Consider the following 18,316-nt stretch of genomic DNA (forward strand, 5'->3'; position numbering starts at 1 on the left):
GAGAAAATATCAATTCCCCCTTCCGACCTGCTCTATTGCCCGTGCTGAAATAGTATCGTGGTACGACTGTGTTAAAGTACGCTGCTTTATACTGTTGACTCTTTTCTCAAATCTAAAAGGTTGTCGCGAAAGATAAAGAAATCGAAATACTCTGCGGCTCTGCAAATAAGAAAAAGAGCAAACTATTTTACCACAGGGGTATGCGATCAACTACGCAGACAAGCGTGCCTGTTATTGTGACATGGCAAGTATCAGAGATATACATATCCACATGAACTTTATTTACAAAATACAATATGGTGCTACGCGTTGCGTAAGCAATGTACATAAAATTGGAAAGCAAGAGTATGAGTAAGAACGAGTGCTGAAAGCTTACGATGAGAAAACACACACCGAGTTGTTTTTTTCTGGTATGAGAAAACTAGCTTTGCACTTATAACTATTACCTGTCTGCGAAAGCGTTCCGCATGCTTCATGAAGCTTGACACTGTGTGCGCTTTCCTCACTCACTCGCGCGCATCTTGCATCCGAAGTGGGTACAACATTCGTCAAAGGGGGATCGGGTACTCCACACATTATGGCCAGAGCTATCGATCCCTACAGTTCATGTGTGTGTGTGTGTATGATGTGGTTGCTGTACAAGTCCTGACCAGGGTTTCAAGGTTATGGCTACCTCGCGAAAAGAAGGTTATCTCTCAATACTCTAGAATCTTGGCGCCTGATCAAGTTTGTGCACGACTCCGCAATCACTTACATCAGCATCTGCCATTAAATTGGTGCTTTACGGTGACAAAAACTCGCCTAATGCGGAAGGCTTTAACTGCATGCTACCACGGTATTCTTCTGCGCTTTAAAATTTAATAATAATTGTTGGGGTTTTACGTCTCAAGACCACGATATGATTATGAGAGACGCCGTAGTGGAGGGCTCCTGAAACTTCGACTACGTGGGGTTCATTAACGTGGACCTAAATCTTAGCAAATAGGCCTCTAGCATTTTTTTTTCTCTATCGAGATGCGGTCGCAGCGGCCGGGATTCGATCCCGCGACCTTTGCGGTGGATTTTGAAATTTCCGTGTTAACCAGATGACATTGAGACTTCCTACAATAGCTTTTTAGCTCAATTGCAGGTGATTGTGAAAGTTAGATAATGGTATGTCAGCATTGTGGACGAGGTATTTATTTGGTTAATTAATTACCAAATGAGTATTTTTGTTCTTTCCGTAAAACTTTTTTTTTGTTTCCACGGAGACTGTTTATTCATAGACTCAAAATTTTATGGTGCATTCATGGCATCTAACAGTGTTTGTTAGCGGCGTTCGGCGGTTAGGATGGTGTCCAAGGAACATGGCTATTCAAGCTGTCCATCATTTTGACCTGTTGTTATTCAGGTACGATACCGATCACACGCGGACGGTGGGATGTTCTCCATATTTTCTTGACGTTCGCTGCCCGTTGGGCTGTAGTACCGACGGGCGATTCATGCCACCTTACAAGGATTACAGGCTGCGAGTTAAGTTGAATATTAGATTATTAAGGCGTTTCTTTCAGTCGACGTTAGAAGCGACGACGTTTCTACATGAACGTGCGGGGCATTCCATTTTTACAATAATTTTTCCCCACCTTGTAAGCAAGTCAGAGACGCGTGTCTCGTGACTAGCTGAACTCCTGCTTATCCGTGCATGGATTGTGGTCCAGTGATGGCGGATATACCTTGAAATGCTGTGTATACAGTGACTGTTCACGGGTTTTGTAGCCGGAGTGGGAGTAAATGTGACAATACATCCCCGGTGCGTTCATGTATACGCAAGCGATTTCATCAATGAACAAGACGTACCATGAACCAACTCGCCTAGAAACACATCTGGTCACGATGCAGTTCGCCCGTAATGAATACCTTGGCATCATTGGGCGCACATATGGAACAAAAAGCAGTACAGTGCGACACTTTAGAACTACGGAGCACTAACGGCGGCACAGACGTGACGAAATTGTGCGGTGCATGCTTGAAACACAATAAATAATCTACGCGATTATAGTGAATAAATCGAGGGCATACATTTTTTTCAGCAGTGGTAAACGGAAGCACGTTGTCACGAAAACGGCACATGGACAGAATAAAAAAAAAATGCACGCAGTTCCTTGTTAGAGGAACCTTTTTTTCAAGGCAACATTCATGAGATAAACATGCTGATAACGATCTGCAGGAGACAGATAAGAAAACGTGACACAATGACGCCAGAAAAGGTGCGAGTCTCTGAAAACGATCGATGGCTTTGCTTCACTCGTGAGTCCTAGCATGACAGTTTCACTGGTTGCAGTAGCAGCAGTACAAAAGACACGACTTTCACAGGGACAATTTCATCACCTCGATGGGGAGCTGAAGCCTGAAGCCTTCTTCAGTGTCTTCGCAAGTCTTACCGAGGTTCGAACCAACAGTTCGTGATTTGGTCAATGCATCGATAAACCGACGCTGTTGATCTCTTCTGTAGAGCAACCCAGATCTTGTGACCGCTTAATCGTTCCTTCTTCGCACTCCCATGACGTCTCTTCTTAAGTAGCAGGAGTTTCCCATGGCGGCTTGCTGGCGAAGGTAGTGATGGTGGTGTTGTTGCTTTTGGTTTGGTTTATGCTCGCGAGCTTGACCGCGGTCCATCTAAGCGACGCAAAGGCGAATGTCGAGTCGATTCATCAGGTGCATGTCCAGCCATGTGATGTCGCTAGAGAAGATCTTGCAGGACACGTCCAGCTCTTCTACTCGTAACCGTTAAAGCATGCGGCTTTCCCCAAAAAGAGGCAGTTCTCGGGAAATCTCCACTTTTGTGAAAAGGAAACCCACCAATGAAGCTGGAAAATGTCTTTCATATGTAAACCCGCTTTCGTCCGACGTGCACCAGGCGTACTGACGTCAACTACGAACTAAGATACAAGACGTAAGTAGCTTGTGGTGGACCTCGAGGTCTCTGAACCGTGCGAAAATGTTCACGTCGACCGATGAGTTTCAGCTAAGGCCGAGATTGTACCCCGAAGAGAATGGTTTGCCGCGCTTGGTGGGGCGCATGCTTCACTCCCAAACTCAAGTTCCGTGGCGAGAAGTTCCCAGCTTGTCCACTATTTGCAAGTCTGCGCGTCGATGACGCTCACGCAAGTCTTGCACTCCACGTAGCAGCACCAGTGGAACTTGCACTTGCATCGCTCGCGCAGCTTCAGCTTGTGGCTGTTGTAACCCCGGCCGCAGCACATGAGACCACAGCCATCTGTGGATGACGAGGTCTTGTTACACCGACGTCCCGTGGTGCCCAGGGAGCCTGCACAGACATTGTTGTTAATGGTGATGATTACAATGACGATTATCATGCTGCGTTTGCAAGGTATGGATACACACACAGTTCACCGCAAAGCGACGGCGTAAAAAGAGAGTTTAAATCTCCCGCAGCGATTACGTAGTCGTGACGTAAGTCCAAGGCAAATCTGATAAGTCCTGATCAGTAAGTTCTATGGTCTGCCTGTCTGTGTGCATAATTATTGACTGCATTTAAGGGGTAATCATGAGTGGGAACTAAGTTTGAGCCAGCGTGGCCACTTTTCATCAAAGGGGACTTAAGATAAGTCGAGTTCAGCACAGTTCTAGTTTTCAGAGACACGGACGCGCATGTACAATATAAGTTTAAAGATTGGCGTTGCTATTGTACGCAGTAAGGAGATATAATGTACAAACCAATGTTTCCAAGCCATTCAATTTCACCAGACAACGTACAGTGGTTCGTACGGAGATATTTGATCGCTGGGCATAGTGCAGTTTGTTTGCCTGGACATGTGGATAACGAAAACGTGCCAGTTTATAGCCATTGCCGGTGGAATGGGTGAAGTTGGTATATTATTGAAAGCACATGAAAGGAACCAGCTGTAGACGTTTAGTGCACTAGATGGCGCAAGTCTACGGTCTGCCAGAAAATATTTACTGTCAGATACAACTTAAAGGGGTCAGAATCACTTTTCCAAGCAATGATCTAATGACCTCATTATCGGAGTTTACTGCCTCCCGAATCGATTGCCGCAAAAATTTCTCGAATCCGTCAAGAATGAGCGGAGTTACGGGGGTTTGGCGCACGCTTTCAGCGCTTTCTCTCTTTTCTCGTGCCGACGAGCGCACTGGAAGCTACACGGGGAGGGATGGAACGGGGGAAAGAAGTTACGTCAGCGCGCGTCATGAAACGCGATCGCTCTCCCGCTGTGATTCGCTTGCGCGAGTGCGGCTACCGTGTACTGAGGAGTGCGGCGCCGGCAAGTGGCGGCACCCCGTGGCAAGAAGCGCATCTGATCCGAACGCCGCTCTCGATCCGCGACGTCAACGTGCAGACGCCCCGCCCACCGACGAGAGTGAGAACCGGCCTCTGTTTGAAAAGAGGGTGCCTGGCGAAACAGCAACTTCGCGCTCCGCTTGTGGCATTTACGCGGCGCGCACGACTGTAATATTTGGCAGAGCAGTATAGCCGTGTCAGCTTTCCGCAGGATGTGTTTTTTCAACAAGCCCAAGGGGTGCTTCATGACCCCTTTAAGAACTCCGGAGAAGCCCCACCCACATGATCGAAACGCGGCAGCCGGTCATCTCCGCGACTAAAGAAATAGTCCCGCTCAGGCACTCCGCAATGCTCTCCGAAGGCGGGGTCACCGGCCGTCCGGCTCATGACGTCAGTCTGGAGTGCGCGCCTATTGGTACAGGCTTTTGTGCATCCGCCTTTGAAGAGGAAATGCCGTGGACTTCTAAAGTTGTATCCGACTATAATATTAATAGCGAGTAGCCTGCGTGTATCTGCGCACATAATGTTACAAATAGGGCTATCGCAAATTTAGAGACGACATTATATAGTGACGAATACTCACTTTGGGGAATTGGCCGAAAACTGGGTATAATTTCACAAAAGTAAAATATAAATTAAAAACGAAGGCATGCATTAGAGATCAATTAAGATGTGAGAATAGTAATACGAAATGGAGAGTATAGGGCACACTCACCGAGCGTCTCGTTGTAGACGCAGTAGTCCGGAGACTCATGCAGGTACACGAGGTCCTCGAGCGTGGGCACGTTGAACTTGCGGTGGCGCACCTGCAGCTTTCCGCGCCTGTTGAGCTTGACCTCGGTGGCGCTGTCGTACTTGTCCTTGAGGTGGTCGCCCACCTCGCGGAAGGGTGCCAGCTGCTTCCAGCAGGTCACCAGCGAGCACGAGCCGGACACGCCGTGGCACTTGCACGTCAGGCGCATCTTCCGGATCACCGCCTGCATTGCGATCCAGCAGAATGACAGTACTTAGTATAATGTTCTAATATGCATCTGAGAGTTTATTTAACGCAATACATGTATATATTTACACACACAAAAAAACACTTTTGCAACCCAACAAATTTTTCAAAGGGTCCCTACAGATTGTTATCGGAAAAAACACATCTACGGTGGCTGCAAATATATACATTGTAATAAGATCAAACAAAAGTATCTGGAATAAGCAAAACAAAAGTATCTTGAATAGGCAAAAAAAATAAAAGCAGTACACAAGAAAATTTAACGCAATTTATAAGAATATTTTAATACTAAACGCGTCTTAGGAGGGAAAAAAATGAAGACAGTGCAAGCATGCGCAGTGCTGCACATTATCCTCTAGGCAGTGCTTTACCTTTTTTTAGAAATGTATGGAACCTTGTTGGACTGGTTAGGTTACAATCAAGCTTATTCCATAGAGACGTACCTTTAACGTTTAGTGTAGAGCGACCGTAATTAGTATTTACAATTAGGCATAAAACGACAGCGCGGCATCTTCCAAGCTGTGCGAAGCGAGTGGACGCCTTTTAAGGTTTATCATGAGTTTGGTTCGCGCACTCGGTGAATGGATCAGCGCGCTTAATGCAATGGTCTTTTGGGAACATTAAAGCGCAAAAATAGACATTCGCATAGATCGAGAGACACGGGACGGGCTATAAAAAATGCAAGGGTCTCTTCCTTAGTTCCTAACTAAACGGTGAAATGGCAAGGAAATAATATTTAAGGTTCTAGTTAGGACACAACTCCTAAGGATGTGATTTCACTGCCATGCATATTTGAAGATGCATATATGCAAGGACGATGGAGGCTCGTAGTCGTGAGAAGTTGCCGAAACATATCCACGGAGTGAATGATGATGAGTGGGCGAAGCTGCGGAGGTTCATCGGTAAACCGTGAATCTTCCGTGAATTCTGCCCAGTACATCATCACCGACGTGAGATCGGGCGCGTTTATACTAAAGGTTCGATGAGTTATGACGACTTGCAGCTCACTTTAATTTTACATGTACGCTGTGAATTTTCATTGTTTAGAAAACCATTGCTTTAGAAAACACCTTGCGTCTTTCGTTAAGCAGCTGGCGTCTTTTTCGTTTTGCTTTAGAAACATCTGGCGTTCTTTCGTTTTGTTTTTACAAAACATCTGGCGTCTTTCGTTGGTTTATTTCATCAATCAACGGCGTTTTGAACAAAATTTTTATTGTTTAATCACGCACAGGAGAAATCTCACCAGGCACTACCTTGGAGGTAAACAATGGCTGCTAATGGGAATGAGAGACAGAAGAAGTCGGCTTTTAGCTAACACTTACACTTCTACAGAGACAGAAGAATTCGGCTTTTAGTTAACGCGCACGCTGCGAATTTTTTATTGTTCAACAACGCACAGGAGAAATCTCCCACCGGCACCACCTTGGAGGTCAAAGGGTAAGACTTGTTACTCACTACTACGAGCACGACGAGGGACGAACGGGTGCCGCCTTAAGGAGCTTCGCCCCTAAAAGTAATGTTGCTGAAGTGAACGTTTCTTCGTCAAAGAACCCAAGCAAACAAGTACCCTTGTCGAGACGTTGGCTCCAGCGACATTCTATTTTCGAAGACATCATATGACAAACATTGAATGTATTAATTCACTCCGATAGACTCAGTTCTCTGAGAGCAGAATGTGCCTAACAGTGATCTGCTCCTACACTCGTGAAAAAGTTTTTCAGTTCCAACTTCTCTGCAAACTTGGATGTTAGCTACAGATAGCCTTGATAAGTGGCAGCTCGTGAGTTACGTATGCATTTCTATGGGTCTCACAGTATTAACGTATATATGATTCACGTCGCTAACAACAGTAATGTGAAAACATTTCCTGAAAGAACCTTTATTGAGTCAGAACGTCTTTTTATTTCTCGATGCGGTGACCGCGCAGGAAAACAATCTCACGAAACGCTGCTGCAGTAGGTTCTCCCAATGAGACGCATGTTACACAGATTTGCCTCGTGTTGTCACAATTAAGGGCCAATGCACTTAAGCATGAATGGATTTGGTGGCGCCTTATTCTCCGTTTTGAACCCGTGAGGACTGGTAAGGGCACATTAGGTTTCTAGACGAATACATTTCCATAAATAGACCTGCGAGCATGCAGCATGTTTTAACGATATGCTTCTCTGCAAAAGTAGCGCCCAGTACAGTCGGAATCATAATTATCTAGAGCGGCCAGTCGACCGCTTCAGCCGCCGCTTTTTGCAAAAATATGCAGAGACCGACGGCTTAATGATACCTAACATAGTCATACCGCATGCTAGGTTCTTGTGCTATGATTCAAGCATGAGCGGAAGCTTCTGGCTAACGCGAGGTAGCAGCTGCGGACAGCGCCAGCGTCCACAGCCACGCTCTCGGCCACTCTAGACAAGTGTGATTCCGACTGCACTTCTATACGTATCGAAATATGTCCTGTTATATGGGAGTGTGTGCGGTGACAAGTAGCTAGTCTTCGCACCTCTGTTTCACTCGTCAAAGGATCCGGGGCGGCTAGCGCTTCGCTGTAAAACAAAGATTGATTGAACGCGGCGTGCTAGGACACCTGTCCACGTGACAGATCAGCAACACCAAGCGCAACAACACACGCGGTGGGTTTGCCCTGTGCGGCCGCGCAGCGATCATCGGCACCGAGCGCCCTCTGGAGCACGCAGAACGATGTAATGGCGTGCTCCCGACGAGTCCATTTACGGTGGCTCGGTCGCCGTTTCTCACGGCTCCCGACGCGACCACGGCAGCTTTCTGTGCGCGCTGCCAGCCTCCGCCTAGCGGCGGTGTACGTGTGATGGATGGCGTAGCAACGCAAACGGGGCACTCGATTATCAGTCACCAGCATCACAAGCCGCTTTCGTTTTAGGCGCATGCGTCCGGCGAGTTCGTCCGTAAGGAGCACCGTGGTAAGGAGCGAACGCGCACGGCAGGTCTAGTTTGTCATGCCCGAACGAAAGCTTCGAGAGTAATGTTTCCGAGGGGCGCCTCGGAAGCCGTTTGGAGAGACCTTGAGCACTTAGAAATATTGAAGGACCGAGGAAGAAAATTGTGGCGTGATTCCAGGTTGATTGCCGCGCAAGAAAAAACAAATGAGCGAACCTTGCAGATAACGTTTCTTTTTTTCTTTTTTTTCTTTTTCGTTGCTGCTGTCTTGACTTTCCCTATAGCGCTTGATCAGGAGATTAAGCAGTGTTTCATTTTTTGTGCACCTCGCACGTATCAGGGGCGTAGGCGCGATAAATAAGCATTGCCTATGTGGTTTACCTGGTCGTTATATTTTACGCTACTAAGAATGAAATATTGGTGTCAGTGCAGTAAAACAGCGCCAGTCAACACAAGGGACGAGACAAAGACGAACGATGCATACACAGGGCGCGCTAACAACTGCAAGTTGATAAAATTTCAGCCCAAATATGCCTTTAGGTTTCAATGCGTCTAGGTTTCAAGACAACAACTGAGCATTGGCGGGAGTATTGGTGAAGCATCATAAAACTGATTCGCTACGCGCGGGGTTTACCGGACGTGCCTATAAAACCAGGTGGGTGAACAGCACCTATGTTCAATATCATGCGTCAACGAGGGAGTTGTCGGTGCTCATAAGGAAGATCGCTGCAGGCGGTTCTTCTTGATGCGGTCGCGCTCGCAGACGCAGAGGTTTGTGGGATGAGGCGAGCCATTGCATCGTGACATTATAAATCACCAGCACGCTGATTAAAACATCGAAGACTGATTTCCGGACGCAAGTACGACAATTATTTAGGACGTTCTGACACTCGTCAGCGTTTTCCTTTACTCCTCAGGCCTTCATACATCGCGAGTCAGCGAATGATCTAGATTGATTTCGGAGACCACCCTGTTGGTGCCCGCACGTGAGCGCGGCCACCTCAACCCAGGTATCCGTGTGCAATTGCGCTGATAGCCTAGCCCTGTTCACAAGCTCTGATGTTCAGTACTTAGGCTTGTCAGCTGGTCTTCCCACTAGCCATGGGCGTCGGCAGGGTGGTTCAAAAGAGGCACTTGTCCCACCCCCAAGCCACGCCTACACTTGGCCCCTACTCAAGCCACGCCAGCGTTCCCCCCTCCCGTACTGCAATGCAACACAGGTTTGCACCTCGCAAGACAAAATCCTGTTGACGCTCAGGCGACTAGCCTGATGTTTGGTGCTTTGATTGGCTTTATCTCAGTTACGCTAGCTGGGGGTTGTTGGGTATTGCCTCCTGGTCAGTGTATATATCGTATAATATCGCTATATTCTCTCAGTGTACTCCTTCGTCTGAATGTGGCGGTAGACGATGTCCTGGTAACGTTGCCAGCTCCTTGAGCGGCAGCATGCATAGGTCCATTGTATTCTTGCAGAGGATCTGTGTACCGGCGACCAAGACGTTGCAAGTATGTTCCAGGGATGTCTTGGTTCTTTATGATTTTGATCGCAAAAAGAAAAGAAAACACGAAACGAACATAATCAGAAGAATGACAAGTCGAAGACTGTTAGTACTCGAGGATGGCTTGATGGGCTTGTTGGTACAGCATCGTAGAAAGGTTACAACGCACACAGACGGGGACAAAGTGAAGAAGAAACAAGACACAACGCCGTGTCTAGTTTCTGCTTCGCTTTGACCCCGTCTGTGTGCGCTGTAACCTTTCTAAGATGTTAGTACTCCTTTAGCGGCGCCCCATGTCGCCCAGACCAACCAACTTATTCTTACGCATGCACGCACACCAGCCCTCTCCAGCTCGACCGATGGGTGCCTCTGAGTGGCGCGTCATCCGGCCTCTGTTGCATCACATGGTCTGGGCGCGGCGCGCCCAGACCGGCGACGTCGCATACAAGGCCCCATCGCGCAAAAGAGCGTTACGTGGTGGAAGCCTCCTTTTTCACCTGCGCCACAACGTCCGCCGTCGCCGCTCGACCCGGCCCCGGCGCACTCCTGCAGCCGTTGCTCCCCGTCCGAACCCTGATGCGATGGCCTGCTGACAACGGTTCATTAGCGTGCCAAGCACGGATCGAGAACCTTTCGAACGTGCGCTTGACGCTGCCACGGCCTCCGACACGCTCGTTCCTGCTTTTCTGTTTTCAAGTTTCTTTTTTATCGTCTCCTTCAATTTTTATGAAACAAGAGAAAACAAGAAAGCATGAAAGCCTACACGAGTGGCGAGATCCGAATAATGGTAGCCTTGTCGAGTGCTACCTATGCTCCCGCATTGTTCCAGAGTTCTCGAAACGCTCGACGCGAGGGCGTGCGAGCTACTATATGCAAATAGCTCGCCCCTCTCCGGCGAACACGGATGAGAGATGACAAATCGCGGCGGAGAAGGGGTTTAGAGAAAAGAGGGGGCTGGCGCAGTCGTCATAGTTGCTTGGGCGCTCAAGTATCCGCGGATGAGGGTGAACAGAACTCGTGTGTGTGTGTGTGGGCGCGAGGATTCGAGTGGTGGCTTGTCGGAGATTTCTGTGCTCGAGTGGCGGCTGACTGTTGGCAAGGGCCGCTGAACGGAAAATGGAAGCGCGAGCCAGAAGCGACTCGCGAATATCGCGTTGAAAGCTGCTGCAGCGGATTTTTTGAGAGACGAGAATTCGCATTCTTTCTCAGTCGATGCACGAAACAGCTGGAGCTGCCGATAGGTTCGATAAACGCAACGAATGGGACTAGCTATTGCGTTTGTGGTTTGCCTGGTCGTTATATTTTACTGTACTAAGAATAAAATATTGTTGGATAACTTGTTCCTGAGCTTGGTGTCTATGCTTGCTAAAAACGTTATTCCTGTTATTCTTTGCGAAATATGTTATTCCTGTGATAAACATGTTTATAACTGATTGTTTAATATGATTAACAGCACTCGTTGAGCTAATGAAGCATAAGAGACTGGGCGATTCATCGACTCAGTGATCGACCGACATTCATTCATTCATTCATTCATTCATTCATTCATTCATTCATTCATTCATTCATTCATTCATTCATTCATTCATTCATTCATTCATTTTGTTTGTTTATTTGACACGCCAAAACAATACTGATGCCATCAAATTGGACTACCTCTGGTTCCTAACCTTTCGCCCTAATCAAAGTGCAGGTGCTAGCAGCGGTGGACAATTGACCCAGCACGGCCTTGTGAACAGCGGCACTACAGCGGGTGCCCAATTTAGACTCCCCAATTAGTCGACTCGAAGAGGACACTTGTCACGTGGGTTTCAGGCAGAAGTCGACAAGGGTGGCGATATGGACTTGCCGGTCAGTCATGGCAGGATCGCGGTACGTCATGGCCATGATAGGTATCAACTTGAAGTTTTGCTAGTCCGGGGGCCCCTGTTGATCACTTCAAGTGTGCAACTTCCTGAGGCCGCTCTGCTCGCAGGCTTCATTATGTATAATATTCCTTTAAAAAAAAGTAACGGGTACTTAAAGGTAATCATCAGACAAAGATAAAATGTTGAAGGATGCTCGTAGGACAGGAGCACCGTTTCCGGTTCTGGGTTTTGTTATACATTCGACGATCGAATGCTGTCGGGGAGGAAGTGTCAACGAGATCCTCCGCCCCTTTTCCTCTTTCAGCGCATGGCGTACCGTTTGTTAGCCGTGCCGTCGGGGGCTAGAAGTCAAGTTGGAGCCCTTCACCAATAGCGTCCTCGAATCCTGTGTATAGCACGTCAGCGTATACGACGAGGGAGAAAAAAAAAACATAAACAACTCCACAAGAGAGAAGCAAAGGGATAACGGAGAGTTCCTACGGGTCAACCCATTACCACAATCGGCGCGTATTCATGAGGCGCGTCCGTATTATATACCCACAACAAGGCAGATTGTCGTATTTCAGTTTTACACACTGTCGTCGACGGCGGTGTGAGAGTGTGTACGACCTGGCAGCGAGATACTGAGAAGAGAGCTGGAAGCAAAAAATATCGAGTGAAAGGAAGCGAAAAAGCCTCTCCGGGACAGACCTGCCTCAGTGCCCCTCCGGCGGTGTTGTTATGCAGATATGCGAGCCACAAAGTTGTGCATATACGCGGCGCACTGCCAGTTTGAAAACAGAGAAAAACCAAGCCGAAAAAAAGGAAAAGCCTGTTTCGAGCAGTGGCGCACTGCTGGCAGTGTTTATATATATCCTCAAAGCAGCAGCATGCCAGTAGCATAGGGCGAGATGCTGGCAGGCGGGCAACTAACGCCATGCCCTCCCGAACCGTCATTTTTGTCCCACTATGAATCACGCCGCCGCCGCCGTGTGTCCCTCCTCGCGAACGCCCCCCTTCTCGCCCTTGTATAACTCGCTCTAGCTTATATAAAGGCTGGCGTGCGGCTAGACGGGGGCCCCTGCTGCATCCAAACGCACAGCGCGCTGTGCGAGTCGTTGAACTCACGGAGGCATTTGCAGTAAAGAAGAAACGGAGCGCCTGTACTACTCTACCTGGCCTGGCCGCGGGGCTCCGCGAAGCCGAGCCACTGAGCGCTCCTGGACGACCGTATAGACCTCGTATACCCTTCGGTGTGTCACCTGCTTCGTGGAGCCGAGCGCAGAAGGCGAGAGAAGCGGGCAGCCTGCGCGAGTGAATAAAACACACCGTGCCGCGTGCAGAAGCAGCTCGCCGACACGTGCATTGCTTCTCTTCTCTCCCTCTTTTCACTGTATCTCTCTCTCTCTCCTCCCAACTCGCGAAGATTCACGCGCACCTCCGCGTGGCCGTGAAACGTTTAAACGCATCTCTTTGTCGCCTCTGGGTCGACGTTGATTGGCCACTCCGACCCGGTTGATTGATGGGTCTCTCCGTCTGTTTGCATACGCAACGACGGACGTCTTCGTCTGTGGTAGAGGTGTGAATATTGGCGCGAGCGCGTGTGCGAACGGGGCCGTCTGGGCAAGGAATATATGTATAAAAGCAGTATGGCGAAGGATTGCTTGTACACCTACCTAATCCTAATTAACTTACTACGGTCTTACCTAGCTGTGTAGCCAGGTGAAAGTGACTATAACGCACCGATGCTTCGATTCTGTCAGCCAATCCTCTAGAGATGCTTCTTTCATATAACGGTTTTGCCGACACCGTTCCCGCAATAGCATGTGATGTAATAGCTCACAGTTAGCGAGCAGGTGTGCTTCTAACCCATGCATGAAGGAGTCAACGTGTACATACTTAGGTGACAAAAACAAATGCGCAGATGGGAACGCGGTGATGGAACGAAGCTTGTTTGCGTTAGCGAGGTAGCTGCTCCAGCAGGATGACACGAGCAATGTAGTCGTGTGCAGCTGTTTTAGATGTACTGTAGCTGTCAGTGTCACGAGTTCGAGGGCAATGTATGGTGTCTGTCGAGAAGGAGGGTCTATGAGAAGTGCATGCAGAATAAAGTGCGACATATATATAAAAGTAGCCAAGGGTTTTATGTATACCCTTTGCACCACGTTGCCAAATGCCCATTCTGCACATGCAGTTTATGATACCCAGTTGACAGAGTTGCAGATTGGGGGCGCACAAAGCATTAATTCGTTAATGCAGCTACGTAACTCTGGTTTTACGTGACAAAAGCACGATATGATTATGAGGAACGCCGTTGTGGAGGGCTGCGGAAATTTAGACTATCTGGAGTTCTTTAACGTGCCCCTAAATCTAAGTATATATAACGGGAATCTAGCATATCGCCTCCATCGAAACGTGACCACCGCTACCGGAATCGAACCCGTAGCTTTGGGGTCAGCAGCCGAGCACCGTAACCACTGTATATACCGTGCACACAGCTTTTGCACTCGCTCAAATGCCGAAGCGTTGTCTAATCGGTAATGCAGCAGCAGCAATTTCCCACAAACTATAGATGTGAGAGGCAGTTTATCATCTTGACGGTGTTGGCTATCAAGCTAATCGATAATAATTAAGAGAAATGTCCAGGCATTTGTCTTTGATTCGCCGCTAAATCGTCACCGAAATTCTGGAGGCCCTGATATCTTATGCTTTTCTTTCTTTCTTTCCTTCTTTCTTTCTTTGTTTCTTTCTTTTCTTCTTTCCTTCTTCCTTTCTATCTATCTATCTATCTATCTATCTATCTATCTATCTATCTATCTATCTATCTATCTATCTATCTATCTATCTATCTATCTATCTATCTATCTATCTATCTATCTATCTATCTATCTATCTATCTATCTATCTATCTATCTATCTATCTATCTATCTATCTATCTATCTATCTATCTATCTATCTATCTTTCTGTCTGTCTGTCTGTCTGTCTGTCTGTCTGTCTGTCTGTCTGTCTGTCTGTCTGTCTGTCTGTCTGTCTGTCTGTCTGTCTGTCTGTCTGTCTGTCTGTCTGTCTGTCTGTCTGTCTTTCTTTCTATCTATCTATCTATCTATCTATCTATCTATCTATCTATCTATCTATCTATCTATCTATCTATCTATCTATCTATCTATCTATCTATCTATCTATCTATCTATCTATCTATCTATCTATCTATCTATCTATCTATCTATCTATCTATCTATCTATCTATCTATCTATCTATCTATCTATCTATCTATCTATCTATCTATCTATCTGTCTGTCTGTCTGTCTGTCTGTCTGTCTGTCTGTCTGTCTGTCTGTCTGTCTGTCTGTCTGTCTGTCTGTCTGTCTGTCTGTCTGTCTGTCTGTCTGTCTGTCTGTCTGTCTGTCTGTCTGTCTGTCTGTCTTCAGTGCGAGGCGTTTATACTATGCACCTCATTTTACCGTGTTAAGCAGCGCATGGAGACGAGGACGAAAGGAAGAAACGGTCGGGCGCAACAACCTGTCCTGCTGAACACGTCAAAATGAACTATCACCAACTCGCCCAACTATCAACTATACTACGCACCCTTCGACCGGCTTCGTTGTTGTGCAGGTTCATGAGTTTCCGTCCCTGGGACAGCGACCCTCGAGGGTGGTTCTGCTCCCGCTCCCTCACGTCGACGAAACCCTCGGTGAAGCGGTAGCCGTAGGCCACGTTGTCGCCGCATCCGCCCCAGATCCAGTCGCGGTGCAGGTTGTCGGGTCGCAGCTCGCTCGAGCAGCCGCAGCTGCCCAGCTGCCCGTCGCGGCAGGCACGGGACACGGCGTGCACCACGCCGGCAGCCGCCACTGCATGCGCGAAGGCCGCCTCCCGGCTCGCTGCGAATACAGTCATAAAAGCGAAGCGTGAAACGTAAGCGTGGCGAAATCGGAAAAAGAACACTGTAAACAAAGGTGATTTAATGTAAAAACAAGCGCTGTATGCGATGAATCCACGGGTGAATCTGCAAAAGGATAAAACTGTTTAAAAAATATATGTAAGACTACGACTACAAGAACTGCGCTATGGAGACAGGACGGAAAGAGGACACGGACCACGGCGCTGTGGTCTGTGTCTGTGTGGTCAGTGTCCTTTCTTCGTCCTGTCTTTTTTTTTTTTTTTAGCCCTGGTATTGTACTCGTAATTATAAACCAACCAGCCCAAATGCGCACTATATAGCAGTATATGTAAAACACATAGAGATAGCGCTAGCAAAAATGTCAACAATTCCAATTCAACGGCAGTAAATCTGAATCTTATACGAGGGAGAGAGAGAGAAATCGAAGACGTGATGTTTAACCAAGAACTCTGGGCTGGACTTGGGGTTCAAAGTCAAGGGATGCTCGGCGGAACAGAGCCTTATCGCCGAAATTTAAGAACTCAGTCCCCCCCTTCCCTTTGCTTGCTGATTAGTGGGGATGTATGTGTGTAGTACAAGCTCAGACACTATGCCTCGTTCGCCCGAAAGACAGCGCACTACCGCAGTATCATTGTGAACCGCAGTATGCTATATGAGCGTACATAATACTAAATTTACTCTTTGTCACTATTGTAAAGTTATCTTTCCCGCGACGCACTTTGCTAAACCAATGACAACACAATCATGTATTGCAATCAGCGCCTGGGAGTATAGTTCGCTCATCTTTTAACGCGGAAGACGTAGGCGCTGCTCCCGCAACTAAGTCATGCAAGAGAGAAGCCGTGCTCTTTATTTGAACTTCAGCCTTCGTCGCCGTTACATATAAGCAAATGTGTAATGTGGAGAAGTGCCACTTCACCATATACATCATCCAAGCACCCAGACTCTCTATATCGTCTGGGAATCGAACAGGTTTAGCATAACGCGCCGTGGTTCCGGCTGGCGCGGTCATGACGTACACACACGACCGTCGCTGTCTAAGCACCCAAGGAGGGGCCCCACCTCCCGGCTGATGTGTACGCGCCTCTTCCCGCCAATCGAAAGAGACAGCCCGATACGCGTCGTGATGCGTTCGCCGCACGGATGCGCCGTCCAGGTTCCGAAGAGGCCGCCAAGTGATGCAGCGGCGACGGCGGTCATGCCCTTGGAAGCAAACCGGCGTGGCCAACCGTACGTGACGTCGGATTATGCGCGCGAAATCTGGCGGCGGGCGCAAGGGAAGTCAACCGTGCATGCAGCTACATTGTTTTGTTTCGTATTCTATTTGCGAGCGAGCGAGCGGCATCGCGAAAAGTGAATGCTTCAGCGTGGCGCTTCGTCCCGAGCCCGACGTATATAAACCGTCTAATCCCTTTGGCGAGCTCGAAGAAGAATCCGCTCTTGTGTTGAGGCAGCGCCCATCGCAGCATCAGCTGCCGTATTCATTCGGTGCTGCTGTGGCAGCAGCGTACATAGTCGCGTAAGAAGCGGCTCAGCCTTGCCTTAAGCGCGAGGGTCATACAAAACATATATACTCGTGAACGCAGGACTTGACCAGAGCGAGTGTTCTGGACGTACGCGCTTTTATACACACAATAAAAAACCCACAGATGACACGAGCGCGTGGTATGCTGCGACATGGGAATATTTGACCGCGACGTTGGCTCGTACGCAAAGTTTGCGTGGTGATCACTGTCTCTAGAAGCTCGACTCTCAGGTAGTTGCGCAAACGGAGTGTGGATTTCTCTATTGTGTAGCACCGAGCATGCGATGAAACGTGGCCCTTTTGCGCCTGCTCGATGCGCGATCGACAAAGTATTCTTGCCGTTTAGCTCACTCTCGATTGCTTGTGGTTGGGAGGTAGGATGCTGGCAGTCGCTGTCATTTGACGCTTTTTTGGTGTGCGTCAGTGCGCCGGTATAACGTTCAACATGTAAACATTGATCTGGCCATGACAAGAGCTACATCGCGAAAATGCAGACGAAGGACATAAAACAGACGAGGAAGAGCGCACATCCTCGTGTGTTCTGTGTTCTTCGTCTCCAGTTTCGCGCTATAGTTCATGTCTTGAACTACCAACTAGCCCAAGCTGCCACTCTACTAATTGAATCAGTCCGAGGAATCACCTTGTATACAGCTGATTCTGATGTTATTGTGTGAGGCAACTGATTTATGTGTGTGCTTCCCTTCTGTTTCTTGCTGGAACACCGCTGCTCAATTTGCGCCACCACTACGCTTGAATGAATGAATGAATGAATGCTTCGTGGACAGATTTTTGCAATTTCCGTGTCGGTGCAGTTAACCGATGATGGCACGGGTATCGGTCCTTTCCTATTGATTTGCGAATGCTAAATCTACCTCTGCTATCGATGAAACTGGCAAGTGTATTGAGTATACGCAAGTATAAAAACACAATCTCACGGCGGTTGGTTCGAAATATTGTTGCCTGTATTTTTTAACAGCGAAGCTGTTCTAGCTCGGCGTGAAGTATGTGGATTGTGTGACCGTGCCTGAAAACTATATCATTATCATGAACGGGTATGTGCCACAGAATTGGGGCAATACCCACTACTCACCGCTGCGGCGTGGCCTGTAACAACCCTGAGAACGAGCTCTACAGAAAGAAAGAAAGAAAGAAAGAAAGAAAGAAAGAAAGAAAGAAAGAAAGAAAGAAAGAAAGAAAGAAAGAAAGAAAGAAAGAAAGGAGAAAAGAAGGAAGGAAGTAAAGAAGGAAGAAAGTAAAGAAAGAAAGAAAGAAAGAAAGAAAGAAAGAAAGAAAGAAGAAAGAAAGAAGAAAGAAAGAAAGAAAGAAAGAAAGGA

At 47.8% G+C, this 18,316-nt stretch overlaps 2 protein-coding genes across 4 annotated transcripts in view; one reads left to right on the top strand and one right to left on the bottom strand.

Annotated features, from left to right (window-relative positions):
- Nucleotides 1-18,316, top strand: part of LOC119396284 (uncharacterized) — a 398,508-nt gene that overhangs the window by 6,302 nt on the left and 373,890 nt on the right. The gene's annotated exons all lie outside the window — the stretch shown is intronic.
- LOC119396283 (protein Wnt-5b) overlaps nt 261-18,316 on the bottom strand; it is an 84,289-nt gene continuing 66,233 nt past the window's right edge. The window contains exons 4-6 of the mRNA XM_037663432.2: nt 15,145-15,437; nt 5,016-5,277; nt 261-3,307 (exon numbers count right to left, since the gene is read on the bottom strand). Coding sequence (XP_037519360.1) covers nt 3,111-3,307; nt 5,016-5,277; nt 15,145-15,437 — 752 coding nt within the window. The 3' untranslated portion in view covers nt 261-3,110. The remainder of the gene's footprint in view (nt 3,308-5,015; nt 5,278-15,144; nt 15,438-18,316) is intronic.

This window comes from Rhipicephalus sanguineus, chromosome 6, assembly GCF_013339695.2.
Source record: "Rhipicephalus sanguineus isolate Rsan-2018 chromosome 6, BIME_Rsan_1.4, whole genome shotgun sequence".
NCBI classification, from domain to species: domain Eukaryota; kingdom Metazoa; phylum Arthropoda; class Arachnida; order Ixodida; family Ixodidae; genus Rhipicephalus; species Rhipicephalus sanguineus.